Raw genomic sequence first — 16,327 nt, 5'->3', positions numbered from 1 at the left:
AGCTTCTTTTAGCCCAGTAATGCTTTTCACAGAGAAGAACTTTTCTGTAGTATATCAGTCTGATCCTGCCTATTACGGTCAGTCCAGCGCCGAAATACCAGGCAATTCCTCTCTGAACAAGGAACACAGCAACCCCGATGATCGTTTCGGCCTTCATTTTGCTCAACGCTCACTTATTGCCTGCTAATGCCGGGTTTTTGCAAACCTGTAATAGCAGCTCTATAGGGAGGTGAGCTGTGACAACAACTTGCAAGTTAGCACCGAGCAGCTCTTACCGCAAAACTCGTAATCTAGCCGATAGGAAGCTAAATTAATCAATAGGATATTAAAATACATGGTATATGGTATCAAAAATAAAGTAAACCTGTAGCTGTCATTTAGCTATATTCCTGTGCCAAAGCACAACTCATGTAGTACTTGAATATATATATATATATATATACACATACAGTATATATATATATATATATATATATATATATAGTGTTAGTCTACCAAGTTTTTGATATCAGGTACCAAATATAATATTTATATATTTAGTATTGGGTGTCATTGTCCCTGTGTGTATTATATATTAACTAAGGCGATTATAATACACACAGGGACAATGACACCCAATCCTAAATATATAAATATTATATTTGGTACCTGATATAAAAAACTTGATAGGCGAACACTATATATACATATATATATATATATATATATATATATATATATATATATATATATATATATATATATATATATATATATATATATATATATATATATATATATATATTCAAGCTCATGGGCTTCAAGCACAGTACGGAGCTTGATAGATATGCCCCAGTGTAAATAATTTTGGACAGTGTGAGTTAGAGAAAGACTGTAGACATGTATTGATTGCTTGACTGATTGCTGTAATGTTGTTTTTGTGTTACAGGAAAAAACATGTAATATAGATGGACTCTGCTATGGTGAAGGTGATACAAACCCTACTAGTCCCTGCCTGCTCTGCAAACCTGACATCTCAAAGCTGACTTGGTCTGTTGCTGAAAGTAAGCTTCTCTCAAATGCTCTATTGATTTGAGACCATTGGATACATTTTTTAGATTTAAATTTCTAGGTTAGCTGGTAGAATACATCAACTACTACACTGCACTTTACTTACATTTTGTAAGTTTTGTACAGGCTTGTCAAACACCACCAAAGGTGCTGTAATAATGCTGTATCATTTGTGCAGAAAAATGCAATTAAATCATTTATTTTAAGCAGATTTTCCTTAAAAGGACATGAAAATCAAACAATAAATATACTCTTATTTATATTTGACTCCAGGATAATGTGCAAAGCAATCTCTCTCTCTCATAATTTGTAATCATTTTTATTTAAAAGCAAATTAAATTTTATATTTAAAGGGATAGTAAAGACCAAAAATGTTATTGTTTAAAAAGATAAATAATCCTTTTTTTACCATTCCCCAGTTTTGCATAACCAACACTGTTATAGAAATATTGGGTATATATATTGGAATAGATATACAGGAATAGGTATATACAGATATATATATATAAATATATATTTATAATAAAAATGGCATTGTTCTGTAAGTGAAGAACATTGGAATGTGAAATATGAATAACTCCTTTCGGGTTAGTGTGCGAGGAATAGTTGTTAGTATGTTTTCATCTGCGCTCTCCATTGACTTCTATGGGAAGAATAAGTTATTGTGCTCATGATATTTGGTTAGCACACATGCTTTTTACTCACATTTTGTAATACATACGTATTCCAATAAGTGCAAAAAGCTTATGTCTAGTGAAGTTAGCAGAAGCGCTAAATACTTGTAATCTGGCCCAAAGTGTTTTCATTGTGTTCCAAGTATATATTTTTTTAAAGTGAGTCTATTCTTACAGACTTGGGTAATGACCACAAACTTAGAGTGCATATTTTATTACTGCTAAATGAAAAAGTGTCACTAAGAAAAATGCATTTAACTTGCCAATAAAAAGTTGTTAACTATAATGTAAGCAACAAAAAAATACTCTTCAACTAAAATTACCTTGTACATTGTATTTTCCAGATAACCAGCCACCAGTGGTCAATTCATTACCTGACAAACTAGAGACTTTTGAAAGTGAGAACTTTTTGTATCAGTTTGTGGGCTCAGACCCAGAAGGCTCTGCAATTCTTTTTATGTTAGAATCTGGTCCAGAGGGAGCAACGTTGTCACCTGCAGGACTGCTTATTTGGAAAGCTATAGCCCAAAGTAGACAAGAAATTGTGCTTTCTGCAACTGATGACTGTAATGCCAAGACAAGAGTGACATTGCAGGTATGTTACAGTTAATAATATACTGATAAATGTGTATAATAATATAAGTTGTTACTTCATGTTAGGTTGCTTTTGCAGTGCTATATAAATAAATGATGATGATAATAATAAATAGTTGTTTTCCAGCTACATGAATTAATCCTAACATTTAATACAATCTGTAACACCTAAAATTAACATTGACATGAGATTAGGGCTGCAACTAATGATTATTTTCATAATCGATTAATCGGACGATTATTTTTTTGATTAATCGACTAATCGGATAATAAATAAATAAATCATTTTTTTCCTATATTTAACATAAAATCCACATACTGAGTGTTATAAATATAAATTTCAGACTAAAACTTTACATTGACACAACTGTTGGTCCATTTTTTTTAAGCAGCAGAACATTCTGTTATACACTCTCTCAGAAACTGCATTGAAATGCAAAAATGTCAACATGTCCACATGCTCCTGGCTGAGGCTGGCTCTCTTTTTTGCAAGCTATTTTGCCTGGAGCAGAGAAGAGGTGCTCAGGTGGTGTTGAGGTGCCTGAGATGCAGAAGTAGGGTTTTGCCAATTTCACCAAGGTGGGCTATTTATCTTTTTTAGCTCTCCACGAATGCAAGGGGCCTCTTAAAGTAAGCCTAGACTTCATTCTGACATAAAAATATCTTGAATATCTATATGCAATGGCAAACAACCAGCTATAAGGTTAGGGGGAAAAATATCTAGTACACTCTTAAAATAACAGATATACTTATAGAGGTTGAATTTGGTACATATTCCCGTTAATTAAAAATATATATAAAAAAAAAAACAAGGCAAAAGGGCTAAGACTATATATCAGTAACAGGACACAGCCTTACACATATCTATATAGAGTATATATAATCAGCGATAGCAAGCAATCCGCTAATAATTGAGCAAACAGGTAATAGTGACATCAATTAATACAACAAATGACATCAATCTATGGCTAGGTGTAAATAACAAGCTCAGCACTATATCATGCAAAGCATTGTCCAAATCACCTGATTTTAATATAAACAATACAAATTATGATTCCTATTATTTCTGGGTTGCACATAAGCCAGGAGTAGTTGTAAACTTAAAAAGAAGCTTATAGAGTCCTGAAAAAGTGAAAAGTAAACATCTGTAGACACCCTTTAGTCTGAGGGCATAACCATAAAACACAATATTATGTGCATAAGCTCAGTGGAGTAAAGCAGCTGATGCTGTGCACAGACCAACTAATTGCAAACCAACTAATTGATTATGAGATTCGTTGACAACTATTTTCATAATCGATTATTATCGATTATGCCGATTAGTTGTTGCAGCTCTACATGAGATGTGGATGATGTTTTAAGGGGCATGATTCCAATTTATTCCTGTTTTTTAAAATGACCTCTTTCTCTTGGTAGTCTTAAATATACTTAAATATAGCTCTTTCCATGAGAGTATACCAAGGCAGGCTCAGAATCATGTATATGACTTGAGAACTATATGTATCACATTGTTATACACACTGCAAGACACATGCATGCTCCTTAGCCTAACTCAGTTGACTTTAAAAGAAATTAGGTAAGGTTTAACAATGGAGATTAAGATAAATAAGTAAATGTAATATAAATGTTATTATTGTTTTAATAGTTGATATGATTCATGGAAGTTTCATTTTGACGTCCATATCCCCTTTATATTTAAACTTATAGTTATCTTATAATGGCATAATTTAGTTTAATTATCCAATCAGAATAAAGAACCAGCTTTATGGTATCACCAAATTGCTCCAATTTACTCTGTGATATTGTTCTTCTCTAATAAATCAAAGTATTCCAAATTTGCTTTTGAAAATGAAGGAGCAAAACCTATTCTTTACATAGGGAATATAAATATTGTGGGAAGCAAAACATATCTAGACTACATAGCTTCCAAGAACAAAAAAAAAAAAAAGAGAGGAACACAAAACAAGGAATATTAAACTAACAAAAATGTATCATGCATAAACATTTTAAAAATATTGTCCCATGATAAAGTTTTAAATGGATATTGAATTTAAAAGGAAATGCATGTTTGTACACAATGGATCCCTAGGGACAGAATGCTCACTAACTGAATAGGAAAGTGTTTCTTTTAAATGCAACACACAAAAATCCTTTCATGTCCCTTTGACTAATTGAATCAAAATGATTAACCCAAATTGAAGTGGTATTAATATTAGGTTCAGTCAATTTGCCAACCAACCATGAAAGGTATATATGAGATACACATCTGCCAACATTGTTTAAAAAATGATCAGGAACTTTTCGAAGGGCCTGCGACATTGCAATTTGTCTCAGAAGTGCAGAGTATGTCATTCCAGGGGAAGGAGGATGGTAATCTGGACAGAGAAGGCATATTCTGTGTAGGGATCTGGGATATCCCAGGCATCGTTCTGAAATAATAAAACCTGCTGCGAGATCTGGATTGAAGTCCTAACTCAAGATGGTTTAACAAACAGCAGAAATTATTGCAATGAATGAACATTCCATCAAATGAGGAAGACTGATTGTTCAGCAATCAAAAAAAGGACAAAACAAAACACAGCTATAAATGTGTTGGTGCAATAGTTAGTGGTATTCTTTTAGTTCTGATATGTGCTATGGTCATTTTTAGACATTAAAAGCTCTTTTACATGACTAAATTCTTTAGATGTGCAGGATTTTGCAGTGTTTCCTGTCAATACAAAAAGAGCAATCTTGTATTTACCAAATAAAAAGCTTCTCTCTTTCTTGTAGATTTCTACCAACAGCTGCTGTTTCTTAGAAATTAGCAAAACCTGCCAATTACAAGATGGGGATTTTCCAGAGACCGCTATAAATTCTATGTCTTGTTTAACATCCTGAACATCAAAGAGCATTAGTGCTTGAGGCTGCTAAGTGAAAATAATAGTTATAAATCCTTATCAACATCTTCGAAGAAAAAGTACAAAGTAATTAGATGCCATGTTTAAATAGATGTGAGACAGATTTCAGAGCTAGAAGGCAAATTTGGAATTTGGATAATTAGGGCTGAAGATATATTGCCCATTATCTGTCACACAGAGATGTTTTTTTACTTGACCATCAGTATGTTGTGTATGCCAAAACATTTTATATTCTACACCACATTTTTAGGGTATATTTTATATATATATATATATATATATATATATATATATATATATATTATATATAATTATTCTGTACAGTAGAAAAAAAATAGTTTTGCAGGTTTTTATCTCTCTTGCCGCTTACCCCAACAAAAAAACTGATTGTGCTGTATTGATTCTTGCTCCAGACTCTAAAGTACTTGCATCAAAGCATATGTGCCTGAAATGACATCACCAATGATGTTACAGAAAACATTCTAATGTCTTGAGGAAGTTGCTGAAATGGAAATTTGAAATTGAAAATATGAGCCATTCCATCTGTCGACACCATGGGCTCGATTTATCAAGCCTTCTCCTGCTCTTCGACTGCAGGTTCTCACAGAATTTCAATCTCCCTGGTCTCGTCTGACAGGGGAGAATGACAGCTTCTGCCCATGCCTGATTGGCTGTGCGCGGGAAGGCAGAGGCATTGCACGCAAGCACAAAATAGCACTTGCGTGCAATGTTAAATCCCGCCAGTGGAACTCTGTCCACCAAAGGCGAGCAGCGGCGGACAGGGGCACAAATGTATGCCCCTGTCCACCGTAGCTTGATAAATCAAGCCCTATATACTCGTAGGAAACCATAATATATAGCAGGATATTGTGTGTGATGTGCACCAGCAATAGCCTACAAAGAGGTGAAATACAAATCGATAAAATAACAATACATATGATTTACCAGATACTCATGGGCAATGTGGCATTAGTGGATATAAAAGTCAATAAGGTCCCCAAAATGTCCTGTAGCAACAAGACGAAATGCAATTGGCAGGCTGCTCTCTCGAAAAATGTGGATCAGAAGAAACTATGTCCTATAAGACAAAAAGAAAAGGCGCCTTATGGTGCAGTATCTCAGACACAATGCAGCAGTGTGTGGCAACGACAAAAAGGTACTCACAAACGAAGGTGCACATCCAGCGTAATAATGCGCAGACCGAGGCTTCAGAGCCGCTCGGCTGACTCAAACACTCCAGCAGAGCAGCAAGACTGCGGAGGGGCTCGTCTCCATTGACGTCACGGCTTCTGATCCTAAGGAAGGGAATACAGCCAATAGCGTAGTAGCACCTACGATAGGTCTACGTGATGCAGGGTCCCCAGCGTATGTCCAATAACCGGAAGGAAGAGAGAGGTTCAATAAAATCATTTTATTAAAATATAATAAAAATGTTGCACAGCAACACGTTTCTCGGCACAAGCTGCCGTTTCATCAGGCTGTATGACACATTAAGTACCTTGCTCTATTTAAAACCCCCAAGTAGCCAATCAAAATGTTGGCAAATCACACACCCACAGCAACGCTCAATGCCTATTATTAAGTAGGAGTGGATCCTATTGAATAATTGGATGCTTATCAATGGGTGTGAAATAAAGAAAGGCCAATACATAGCAAATACAAAAAACAACAACAAAAACGACATTGGAAGAATATCTAAATAAAACACTATGGCCTAGATTTGGAGTTCGGCGGTAGCCGTCAAAACCAGCGTTAGAGGCTCCTAACGCTGGTTTTAGGCTACCGCCGGTATTTGGAGTCAGTGATTAAAGGGTCTAACGCTCACTTTTCAGCCGCGACTTTTCCATACCGCAGATCCCCCTACGCCATTTGCGTAGCCTATATTTTCAATGGGATCTTTCTAATGCTGGTATTTAGAGTCGTTTCTGAAGTGAGCGTTAGAGCTCTAACGACAAGATTCCAGCCGCCTGAAAATAGCAGGAGTTAAGAGCTTTCTGGCTAACGCCGGTTTATAAAGCTCTTAACTACTGTACCCTAAAGTACACTAACACCCATAAACTACCTATGTACCCCTAAACCGAGCTCCCCCCACATCGCCGCCACTCGATTAAAATTTTTAACCCCTAATCTGCCGACCGCCACCTACGTTATACTTATGTACCCCTAATCTGCTGCCCCTAACCCCGCCGACCCCTGTATTACATTTATTAACCCCTAACCTGCCCCCCACAACGTCGCCGCCAGCTACTTAAAATTATTAACCCCTAATCTTCCGACCGCAAAGCGCCGCCACCTACGTTATCCCTATGTACCCCTAATCTGCTACCCCTAACACCGCCGACCCCTATATTATATTTATTAACCCCTAATCTGCCCCCCTCAACGTCGCCGACACCTGCCTACACTTATTAACCCCTAATCTGCCGAGCGGACCTGAGCGCTACTATAATAAAGTTATTAACCCCTAATCCGCATCACTAACCCTATCATAAATAGTATTAACCCCTAATCTGCCCTCCCTAACATCGCCGACAGCTACCTTCAATTATTAACCCCTAATCTGCCGAGCGGACCTCACCGCTATTCTAATAAATGTATTAACCCCTAAAGCTAAGTCTAACCCTAACACTAACACCCCCCTAAGTTAAATATAATTTACATCTAACGAAATAAATTAACTCTTATTAAATAAATTATTCCTATTTAAAGCTAAATACTTACCTGTAAAATAAACCCTAATATAGCTACAATATAAATTATAATTATATTATAGCTATTTTAGGATTAATATTTATTTTACAGGCAACTTTGTAATTATTTTAACCAGGTACAATAACTATTAAATAGTTAAGAACTATTTAATAGTTACCTAGTTAAAATAATAACAAATTTACCTGTAAAATAAATCCTAACCTAAGATATAATTAAACCTAACACTACCCTATCAATAAAATAATTAAATAAACTACCTACAATTACCTACAATTAACCTAACACTACACTATCAATAAATAAATTAAACACAATTGCTACAAATAAATACAATTAAATAAACTATCTAAAGTACAAAAAATAAAAAAGAACTAAGTTACAAAAAATAAAAAAATATTTACAAACATAAGAAAAATATTACAACAATTTTAAACTAATTACACCTACTCTAAGCCCCCTAATAAAATAACAAAGCCCCCCAAAATAAAAAATTCCCTACCCTATTCTAAATTAAAAAAGTTACAAGCTCTTTTACCTTACCAGCCCTGAACAGGGCCCTTTGCGGGGCATGCCCCAAGAATTTCAGCTCTTTTGCCTGTAAAAGAATAAATACAATACCCCCCCCCAACATTACAACCCACCACCCACATACCCCTAATCTAACCCAAACCCCCCTTAAATAAACCTAACACTAAGCCCCTGAAGATCTTCCTACCTTGTCTTCACCATCCAGGTATCACCGATCCGTCCTGGCTCCAACATCTTCATCCAACCCAAGCGGGGGTTGGCGATCCATAATCCGGTGCTCCAAAGTCTTCCTCCTATCCGGCAAGAAGAGGACATCCGGACCGGCAAACATCTTCTCCAAGCGGCATCTTCAATCTTCTTCCATCCGGAGCGAAGCGGCAGGATCCTGAAGACCTCCAGCGCGGAACATCCATCCGGACCGACGACTGAACGACGAATGACTGTTCCTTTAAGGGACGTCATCCAAGATGGCGTCCCTCGAATTCCGATTGGCTGATAGGATTCTATCAGCCAATCGGAATTAAGGTAGGAATTTTCTGATTGGCTGATGGAATCAGCCAATCAGAATCTAGTTCAATCCGATTGGCCGATCCAATCAGCCAATCAGATTGAGCTCGCATTCTATTGGCTGTTCCGATCAGCCAATAGAATGCGAGCTCAATCTGATTGGCTGATTGGATCGGCCAATCGGATTGAACTAGATTCTGATTGGCTGATTCCATCAGCCAATCAGAAAATTCCTACCTTAATTCCGATTGGCTGATAGAATCCTATCAGCCAATCGGAATTCGAGGGACGCCATCTTGGATGACGTCCCTTAAAGGAACAGTCATTCGTCGTTCAGTCGTCGGTCCGGATGGATGTTCCGCGCTGGAGGTCTTCAGGATCCTGCCGCTTCGCTCCGGATGGAAGAAGATCGAAGATGCCGCTTGGAGAAGATGTTTGCCGGTCCGGATGTCCTCTTCTTGCCGGATAGGAGGAAGACTTTGGAGCACCGGATTATGGATCGCCAACCCCCGCTTGGGTTGGATGAAGATGTTGGAGCCAGGACGGATCGGTGATACCTGGATGGTGAAGACAAGGTAGGAAGATCTTCAGGGGCTTAGTGTTAGGTTTATTTAAGGGGGGTTTGGGTTAGATTAGGGGTATGTGGGTGGTGGGTTGTAATGTTGGGGGGGGGGGGTATTGTATTTATTCTTTTACAGGCAAAAGAGCTGAAATTCTTGGGGCATGCCCCGCAAAGGGCCCTGTTCAGGGCTGGTAAGGTAAAAGAGCTTGTAACTTTTTTAATTTAGAATAGGGTAGGGAATTTTTTATTTTGGGGGGCTTTGTTATTTTATTAGGGGGCTTAGAGTAGGTGTAATTAGTTTAAAATTGTTGTAATATTTTTCTTATGTTTGTAAATATTTTTTTATTTTTTGTAACTTAGTTCTTTTTTATTTTTTGTACTTTAGATAGTTTATTTAATTGTATTTATTTGTAGCAATTGTGTTTAATTTATTTATTGATAGTGTAGTGTTAGGTTAATTGTAGGTAATTGTAGGTAGTTTATTTAATTATTTTATTGATAGGGTAGTGTTAAGTTTAATTATATCTTAGGTTAGGATTTATTTTACAGGTAAATTTGTTATTATTTTAACTAGGTAACTATTAAATAGTTCTTAACTATTTAACCCCTTAATGACCACAATGTATCCTGTATGTCACTGGTCATTAAGGATTTTTTCAGGACATAATAGCACAAGTCTAACAAAAACACACTATTAATGCCCTCCCTCCAGCAGGCTTTGTGGAATAGAGCAGTCTCAATGCTGGTAGCAAGACCGTGCTATAAAACAATCAAGTCCCAAAAAAAGGCCAGCGACATACAGGGTACGTCGCTGGTCCTTAAGGGGTTAATAGTTATTGTACCTGGTTAAAATAATTACAAAGTTGCCTGTAAAATAAATATTAATCCTAAAATAGCTATAATATAATTATAATTTATATTGTAGCTATATTAGGATTTATTTTACAGGTAAGTATTTAGCTTTAAATAGGAATAATTTATTTAATAAGAGTTAATTTATTTCGTTAGATGTAAATTATATTTAATTTAGGGGGGTGTTAGTGTTAGGGTTAGACTTAGCTTTAGGGGTTAATCAATTTATTAGAATAGCGGTGAGCTCCGCTCGGAAGATTAGGGGTTAATAATTGAAGGTAGGTGTCGGCGATGTTAGGGAGGGCAGATTAGGGGTTAATACTATTTATGATAGGGTTAGTGAGGCGGATTAGGGGTTAATAACTTTATTATAGTAGCGCTCAGGTCCGCTCGGCAGATTAGGGGTTAATAAGTGTAGGCAGGTGTCGACGACGTTGAGGGGGGCAGATTAGGGGTTAATAAATATAATATAGGGGTCGGCGATGTTAGGGCAGCAGATTAGGGGTACATAGGGAGAAAGTAGGTTGCGGCGGTTTACGGAGCGGCAGATTAGGGGTTAAAAAAAATATGCAGGGGTCAGCGATAGCGGGGGCGGCAGATTAGGGGTTAATAAGTGTAAGGTTAGGGGTGTTTAGACTCGGGGTACATGTTAGAGTGTTAGGTGCAGACGTAGGAAGTGTTTCCCCATAGGAAACAATGGGGCTGCGTTAGGAGCTGAACGCTGCTTTTTTGCAGGTGTTAGGTTTTTTTTCAGCTCAAACAGCCCCATTGTTTCCTATTGGAGAATCGTGCACGAGCACGTTTTTGAGGCCGGCCGCGTCCGTAAGCAACTCTGGTATCGAGAGTTGCATTTGCAGTAAAAATGCTCTACGCTCCTTTTTTGGAGCCTAACGCAGCATTTGTTTGAACTCTCGATACCAGAGTTAATTTTATGGTGCGGCCAGAAAAAAGTCCGCGGAGCGTTAACAGCCCTTTTACCGCCGAACTCCAAATCTAGGCCTAAGATATCATTAGTGATAACAAAAGTACATCATCGCCATTATAGCGATATGAAGTATGCAATAAAAGTGATAGAAGCCTTAATACATATTACCTATCAAGTGACGGAATAATTGAGTAATGTATAATATTTGACTACTTATTTGTGTGATGTTACAGTGTATCTATCAGATTGATAAAAAAACAGATAGATATCGTGAAGATATGAGATGAATCATTTCGTGATATGTGATAGAAAATTGTTAAGGTGAGCGGTGTATAGGTAAACAACCATTAGGCGTCTTGTGTGTAAAGTGTGAAAATGAATGGATAAATTACTGAAGACATTAGTGTAAGAAGTGTAGGTAAAACACTGTGATACGTAATTTATTAAAAATGAGTAAGAGGATATAAAGTACAAGTTATTTGGTCACTTAAGCGTGTAGCCTTTTAGTCTGTCAAATGAATAAAAGGCCGATAAATCTCATAAGGAATAGGTCAGATTGTATAGTGATCCTTAGTGAATGATAAAATGATCAATGTTAAAAGAAACATTGGTGTGAGCGGAATGCAGATAACATTCTACACGTCCATATAGCTTGTCATAAATGGTTGGTGATAGTGATGAAAGAATGTGCAGAAAAAATGGCGACTTGCAAATTGGGCAAGAGCTAAAAGCTGAGTGTAAATAACTGATGGACCTCAGTCCTACATAAAAATAAAAACCAAAGATGCATAAAAGGACATAAGACTCTGTTTATATTCTCATTTTTCATTGTTATTAATTTAGACATATTCCAACAAAAAATTTGCGACAATATAATAAGACTACATCACTTTGTGTATGATGATCAGTGATGTGTAATATGAATGAACAGAAAGAGAGACAAATAATTGTCAAATACATATACTATGTTAATTAGTTAAGAACTAAAAATCATATATAGTATATAACCTACTTCAATTCTTTATCATAACATATACCCAACATAAAAGTTAGATGAATCAGCTAACCCAATTAGATTGCTATATAAAACACAAACAAAGTACATAAACACATAAGAATTGAAAATGACCATCTCAACAGTTAGCAAAAAAAACAAACAGACCCTATATATAGACGTTCCTAAAAGTTTAAATATTCATAAGACCAAGGCAGAGGCTGCACCTCATTTGGGTGTGTCTAAAAAGCTGCCAGATCTACATTCATATTAAGTCCTAATGGATGTAGTGTCTTTAATTTATGGATCCAATAAGTTTCCCTCTGCCTTAGTATTATGAATGTATTGTAGAGGTATGATATAGGAATACCTTCTAAAGGTGTAATGGTATAGCAATCAGGGTTTCCACCATGTTTCATATGACAATGTCTAATAACACTATGCAATTTTTTGTTATTGATGATACTACTAGTGTGAGGCACAGGTCAATAAACTTTTAATTTGATAACTTTTCCTATTTACATGGGAAAGGAAAGATGTCCTTCCATGTCCAATGTGATCACACATTTTACAATTTATAACCCTACACTTGAAGGCTCCTTTCTTGATCTTGAGAGCATGCATATTATTTAACTTTCTATTATTTTTATTCTGAATAGAAGGTCTAGTATTGTTTCTGTGTTTTACGATTTTACTTGGGGCTAAGATATTCTTAAGGTTAGGTGCCTTCTTAAACCATAATGGGCTTATCTCCAATTAGCTCACTTAGGATCGGATCTTTCTGCACCATAAGAGGCCTCTTCTTTTTGTCTTATAGGACAAAGTTTCTTAATTTTCTTACCTAGAGCATTTTATTTTATCAAAGATTACATTTATTTTTATTTTGTTTTGAGGGGGTGTAGAATCTTCAGTATAAGGGCCAGATTAGAGGTAGAGCTCTATCGTTTGCGCGAGCAAAATCGAGGTTTTCACTTTCATTTTGTGTGCAAGTAAAATTGTGCTCATATTAGAATTTAAAAGTAAATGCGAATGCATGAGCGCAATTGCATTACAAAGTACACTTACACTCATAATAACACCATCTAATAAAAATTATTTAAAAAATATTGCACATTAAAGTTATAAGGGCTCAAAGATATGAGATCTCAGGTGTTAGAAAAAAAGACAACAAAGGGCTTTACCATATAAATACATACATATAGATGATATACACACACACATATATAGATAGATAGACATATAAACACATACATTCATATGTACATATATATATATCTATGTATATATATATATATATATATCTATATATCTATATATATATCTATATATATCTATCTATATATATATATATATATATATCTATCTATCTATATATATATATCTATCTATATATATATCTATATATCTATATATATATATATATCTATATATATATATATATATATATATATATATATATATATATATATGTATGTATATATATAGATATGTATATATATAGATATATCTATCTATGTATGTATGTATGTATGTATGTATGTATATATATATATACCGTAAGTGCATTGGAGCACTTTGCAGTTAAGTAGAAAAAAACATGAAAAAACATTTATATTCATATTTTATAAAGTGTTATACTGTGTATTTATTGTAAATATTTCAATGTTCTGCCCATAGCAGAATATGTTCTATGTATTTTGAAATAGATATTCCTATAAATGTATATGTATATATCTATACCTATATATAATGATATACAGTATCTCACAAAATTGAGTACACCCCTCCCATTTTTGTAAATATTTTTTTATATCTTTTCATGTGACAACACTGAAGAAATTACACTTTGCTACAATGTAACGTAGTGAGTGTACAGCCTGTATAACAGTGTAAATTTGCTGTCCCCTCAAAATAACTCAACACACAGCCATTAATGTCTAAACCATTGGCAACAAAAGTGAGTACACCCCTAAGTGAAAATGTCCAAATTGGACCCAAAGTGTCAATATTTTGTGTGGTCACCATTATTTTCCAGCACTGCCTTAACCCTCTTTGGCATGGAGTTCCACAGAGCTTCACAGGTTGCCACTGGAGTCCGCTTCCACTCCTCCATGACAACATCATGGAGCTGGTGGATGTTAGAGAGTTTGCGCTCCCCCACCTTCCATTTGAGGATGCCCCACAGATGCTCAATAGAGTTTATGTCTGGAGACATGCATAGCCAGTCCATCACCTTTACCCTCAGCTTCTTTAGCAAGGCAGTTTTTGTCAGATGTCATTGTAGATCTGTGTATTTTTTTAATTAAACTTTTTTATCGATACTGGAGTTCTCTGTTTTTTCATCAACCTGATATATTTGAAGTTCACCTCTCATCACGACAGTGCTTTTGGGCGGATTTGTGCACTAGGACACCATATTATTCCTAGTATGCTTCATTTGCACTATAGGGTGCAATACTTTCTGTGAGTATCCATTCGCAAGCTGCAACAGATATTCATCACTGGTTCCACATTGATTTGCACTAGGGGTCGCCCTCTTGTTTTCTCTCTTGAGTTTTTGTCTTGGAAGTGTGTTTGGGATCGTTATCATGTTGGAATACTGCCCTGTGGGTCTCTGAAGGGAGGGGATCATGTTCTGCTTCAGTATGTCACAGTGCATGTTGGCATTCATGGTTCCCTCAATGAACTTTAGCTCCCCAGTGCTGGCAGCACTCATGCAGGCCCAGACCATGGCACTCCCACCACCATCCTTGATTGTAGGCAACACTTGTCTTTGTACTCCTCACCTGGTTGCTGCCCCACACGCTTGACACCATCTGAACCAAATAAATTTATCTTGGTCTCATCGGACCACAGGACATGTGCTTAGTCTGCTTGTCCTCAGCAAACTGTTTGTGGGCTTTCTTGTGCATCATCTTTCAAAGAGACTTTCTTCTGGGACGACAGCCATGCAGACCAATTTGATGCTGTGTGCAGCGTATGGTCTGAGCACTGACAGGCTGACCCCCCACCCCTTCAACCTCTGCAGCAATGCTGGCAGCACTCATACGTCTATTTCCCAAAAACAACCTCTGGATATGACGCTGAGCACGTGCACTCAACTTCTTTGGTCGACCATGCCAAGGCCTGTTCTGAGTGGAACCTGTCCTGTGAAACCACTGTATGGTCTTGCCCACCGTGCTGCAGCTAAGTTTCAGGGTCTTGGCAATCTTCTTATAGCCTAGGCCATCTTTATATAGAGCAACAATTATTTTTTATAGATCTTTTATAGATCCTTTTTTATAGATCTTCAGAGAATTCTTTGCCATGAGGTGCCATGTTGAACTTCCAGTGACCAGTATGAGTGTGAGAGCGATAACACCAAATTTAACATACCTGCTCCCCATTCACACCTGAGACCTTGTAACGAGTCACATGACACCGGTGAGAGAAAATGGCTAATAGGGCCCAATTTGGACATTTCCACTAAGGGGTGTACTCACTTTTGTTGCCAACGGTTTAGACATTAATGCCAGTGTAAATAAAAAGAGAGAAGCGCTCAACCTGGGAACGAACAATAGCATAATAGCTTGTTCTATGCCTAGTTACCACCCAAGAAGCAGCCTCTTTTTGCTCAACGTGTGCCTTTCACAGAGAACTTTCCTGAAGCATATCAGTCTGATACTGACTTCACAGTACAGTCCAGCCCCGAAATACCAGGCAATCCCTCGTTTTGGCCTATTTGCATAAATAAAAAAAGAGAAGCGCTCAACCTGGGAACGGACAATAACATAATAGCTTGTTCTGTGGCTAGTTACCACCCAAGAAGCAGCCTCTTTTTGCTCAACATGTTTCTTTCACAGAGAAGAACTTTCCTAAAGCATATCAGTCTGATCCTGACTTCACAGTACAGTCCAGCCCCGAAATACCAGGCAATCCCTCTCTGAACGAGAGAAACAGCAAAACCCCAGACGTACGATTCGGCCTATTGTGGGCCTCGTCAGTGAGGTGCAGCCATATCCCTCTAGGCACACCGAGCAATGGGTCCAC

At 36.7% G+C, this 16,327-nt stretch overlaps 1 protein-coding gene across 1 annotated transcript in view; it reads left to right on the top strand.

The window, feature by feature from the left end:
• The window catches only part of VWDE (von Willebrand factor D and EGF domains), a 258,980-nt gene that overhangs the window by 164,163 nt on the left and 78,490 nt on the right, over window positions 1–16,327 (top strand). Inside the window, 2 exon segments of the mRNA XM_053714104.1 lie at window positions 929–1,043; window positions 2,069–2,319. Of these exon segments, the coding sequence (XP_053570079.1) occupies window positions 929–1,043; window positions 2,069–2,319 (366 nt within the window).

Source organism: Bombina bombina, chromosome 5 (genome assembly GCF_027579735.1).
Source record: "Bombina bombina isolate aBomBom1 chromosome 5, aBomBom1.pri, whole genome shotgun sequence".
Lineage (NCBI taxonomy): Eukaryota > Metazoa > Chordata > Amphibia > Anura > Bombinatoridae > Bombina > Bombina bombina.
The sequence above is the reverse complement of the archived record's forward strand: the minus strand, read 5'-3'. Positions and strand labels throughout refer to the sequence as shown.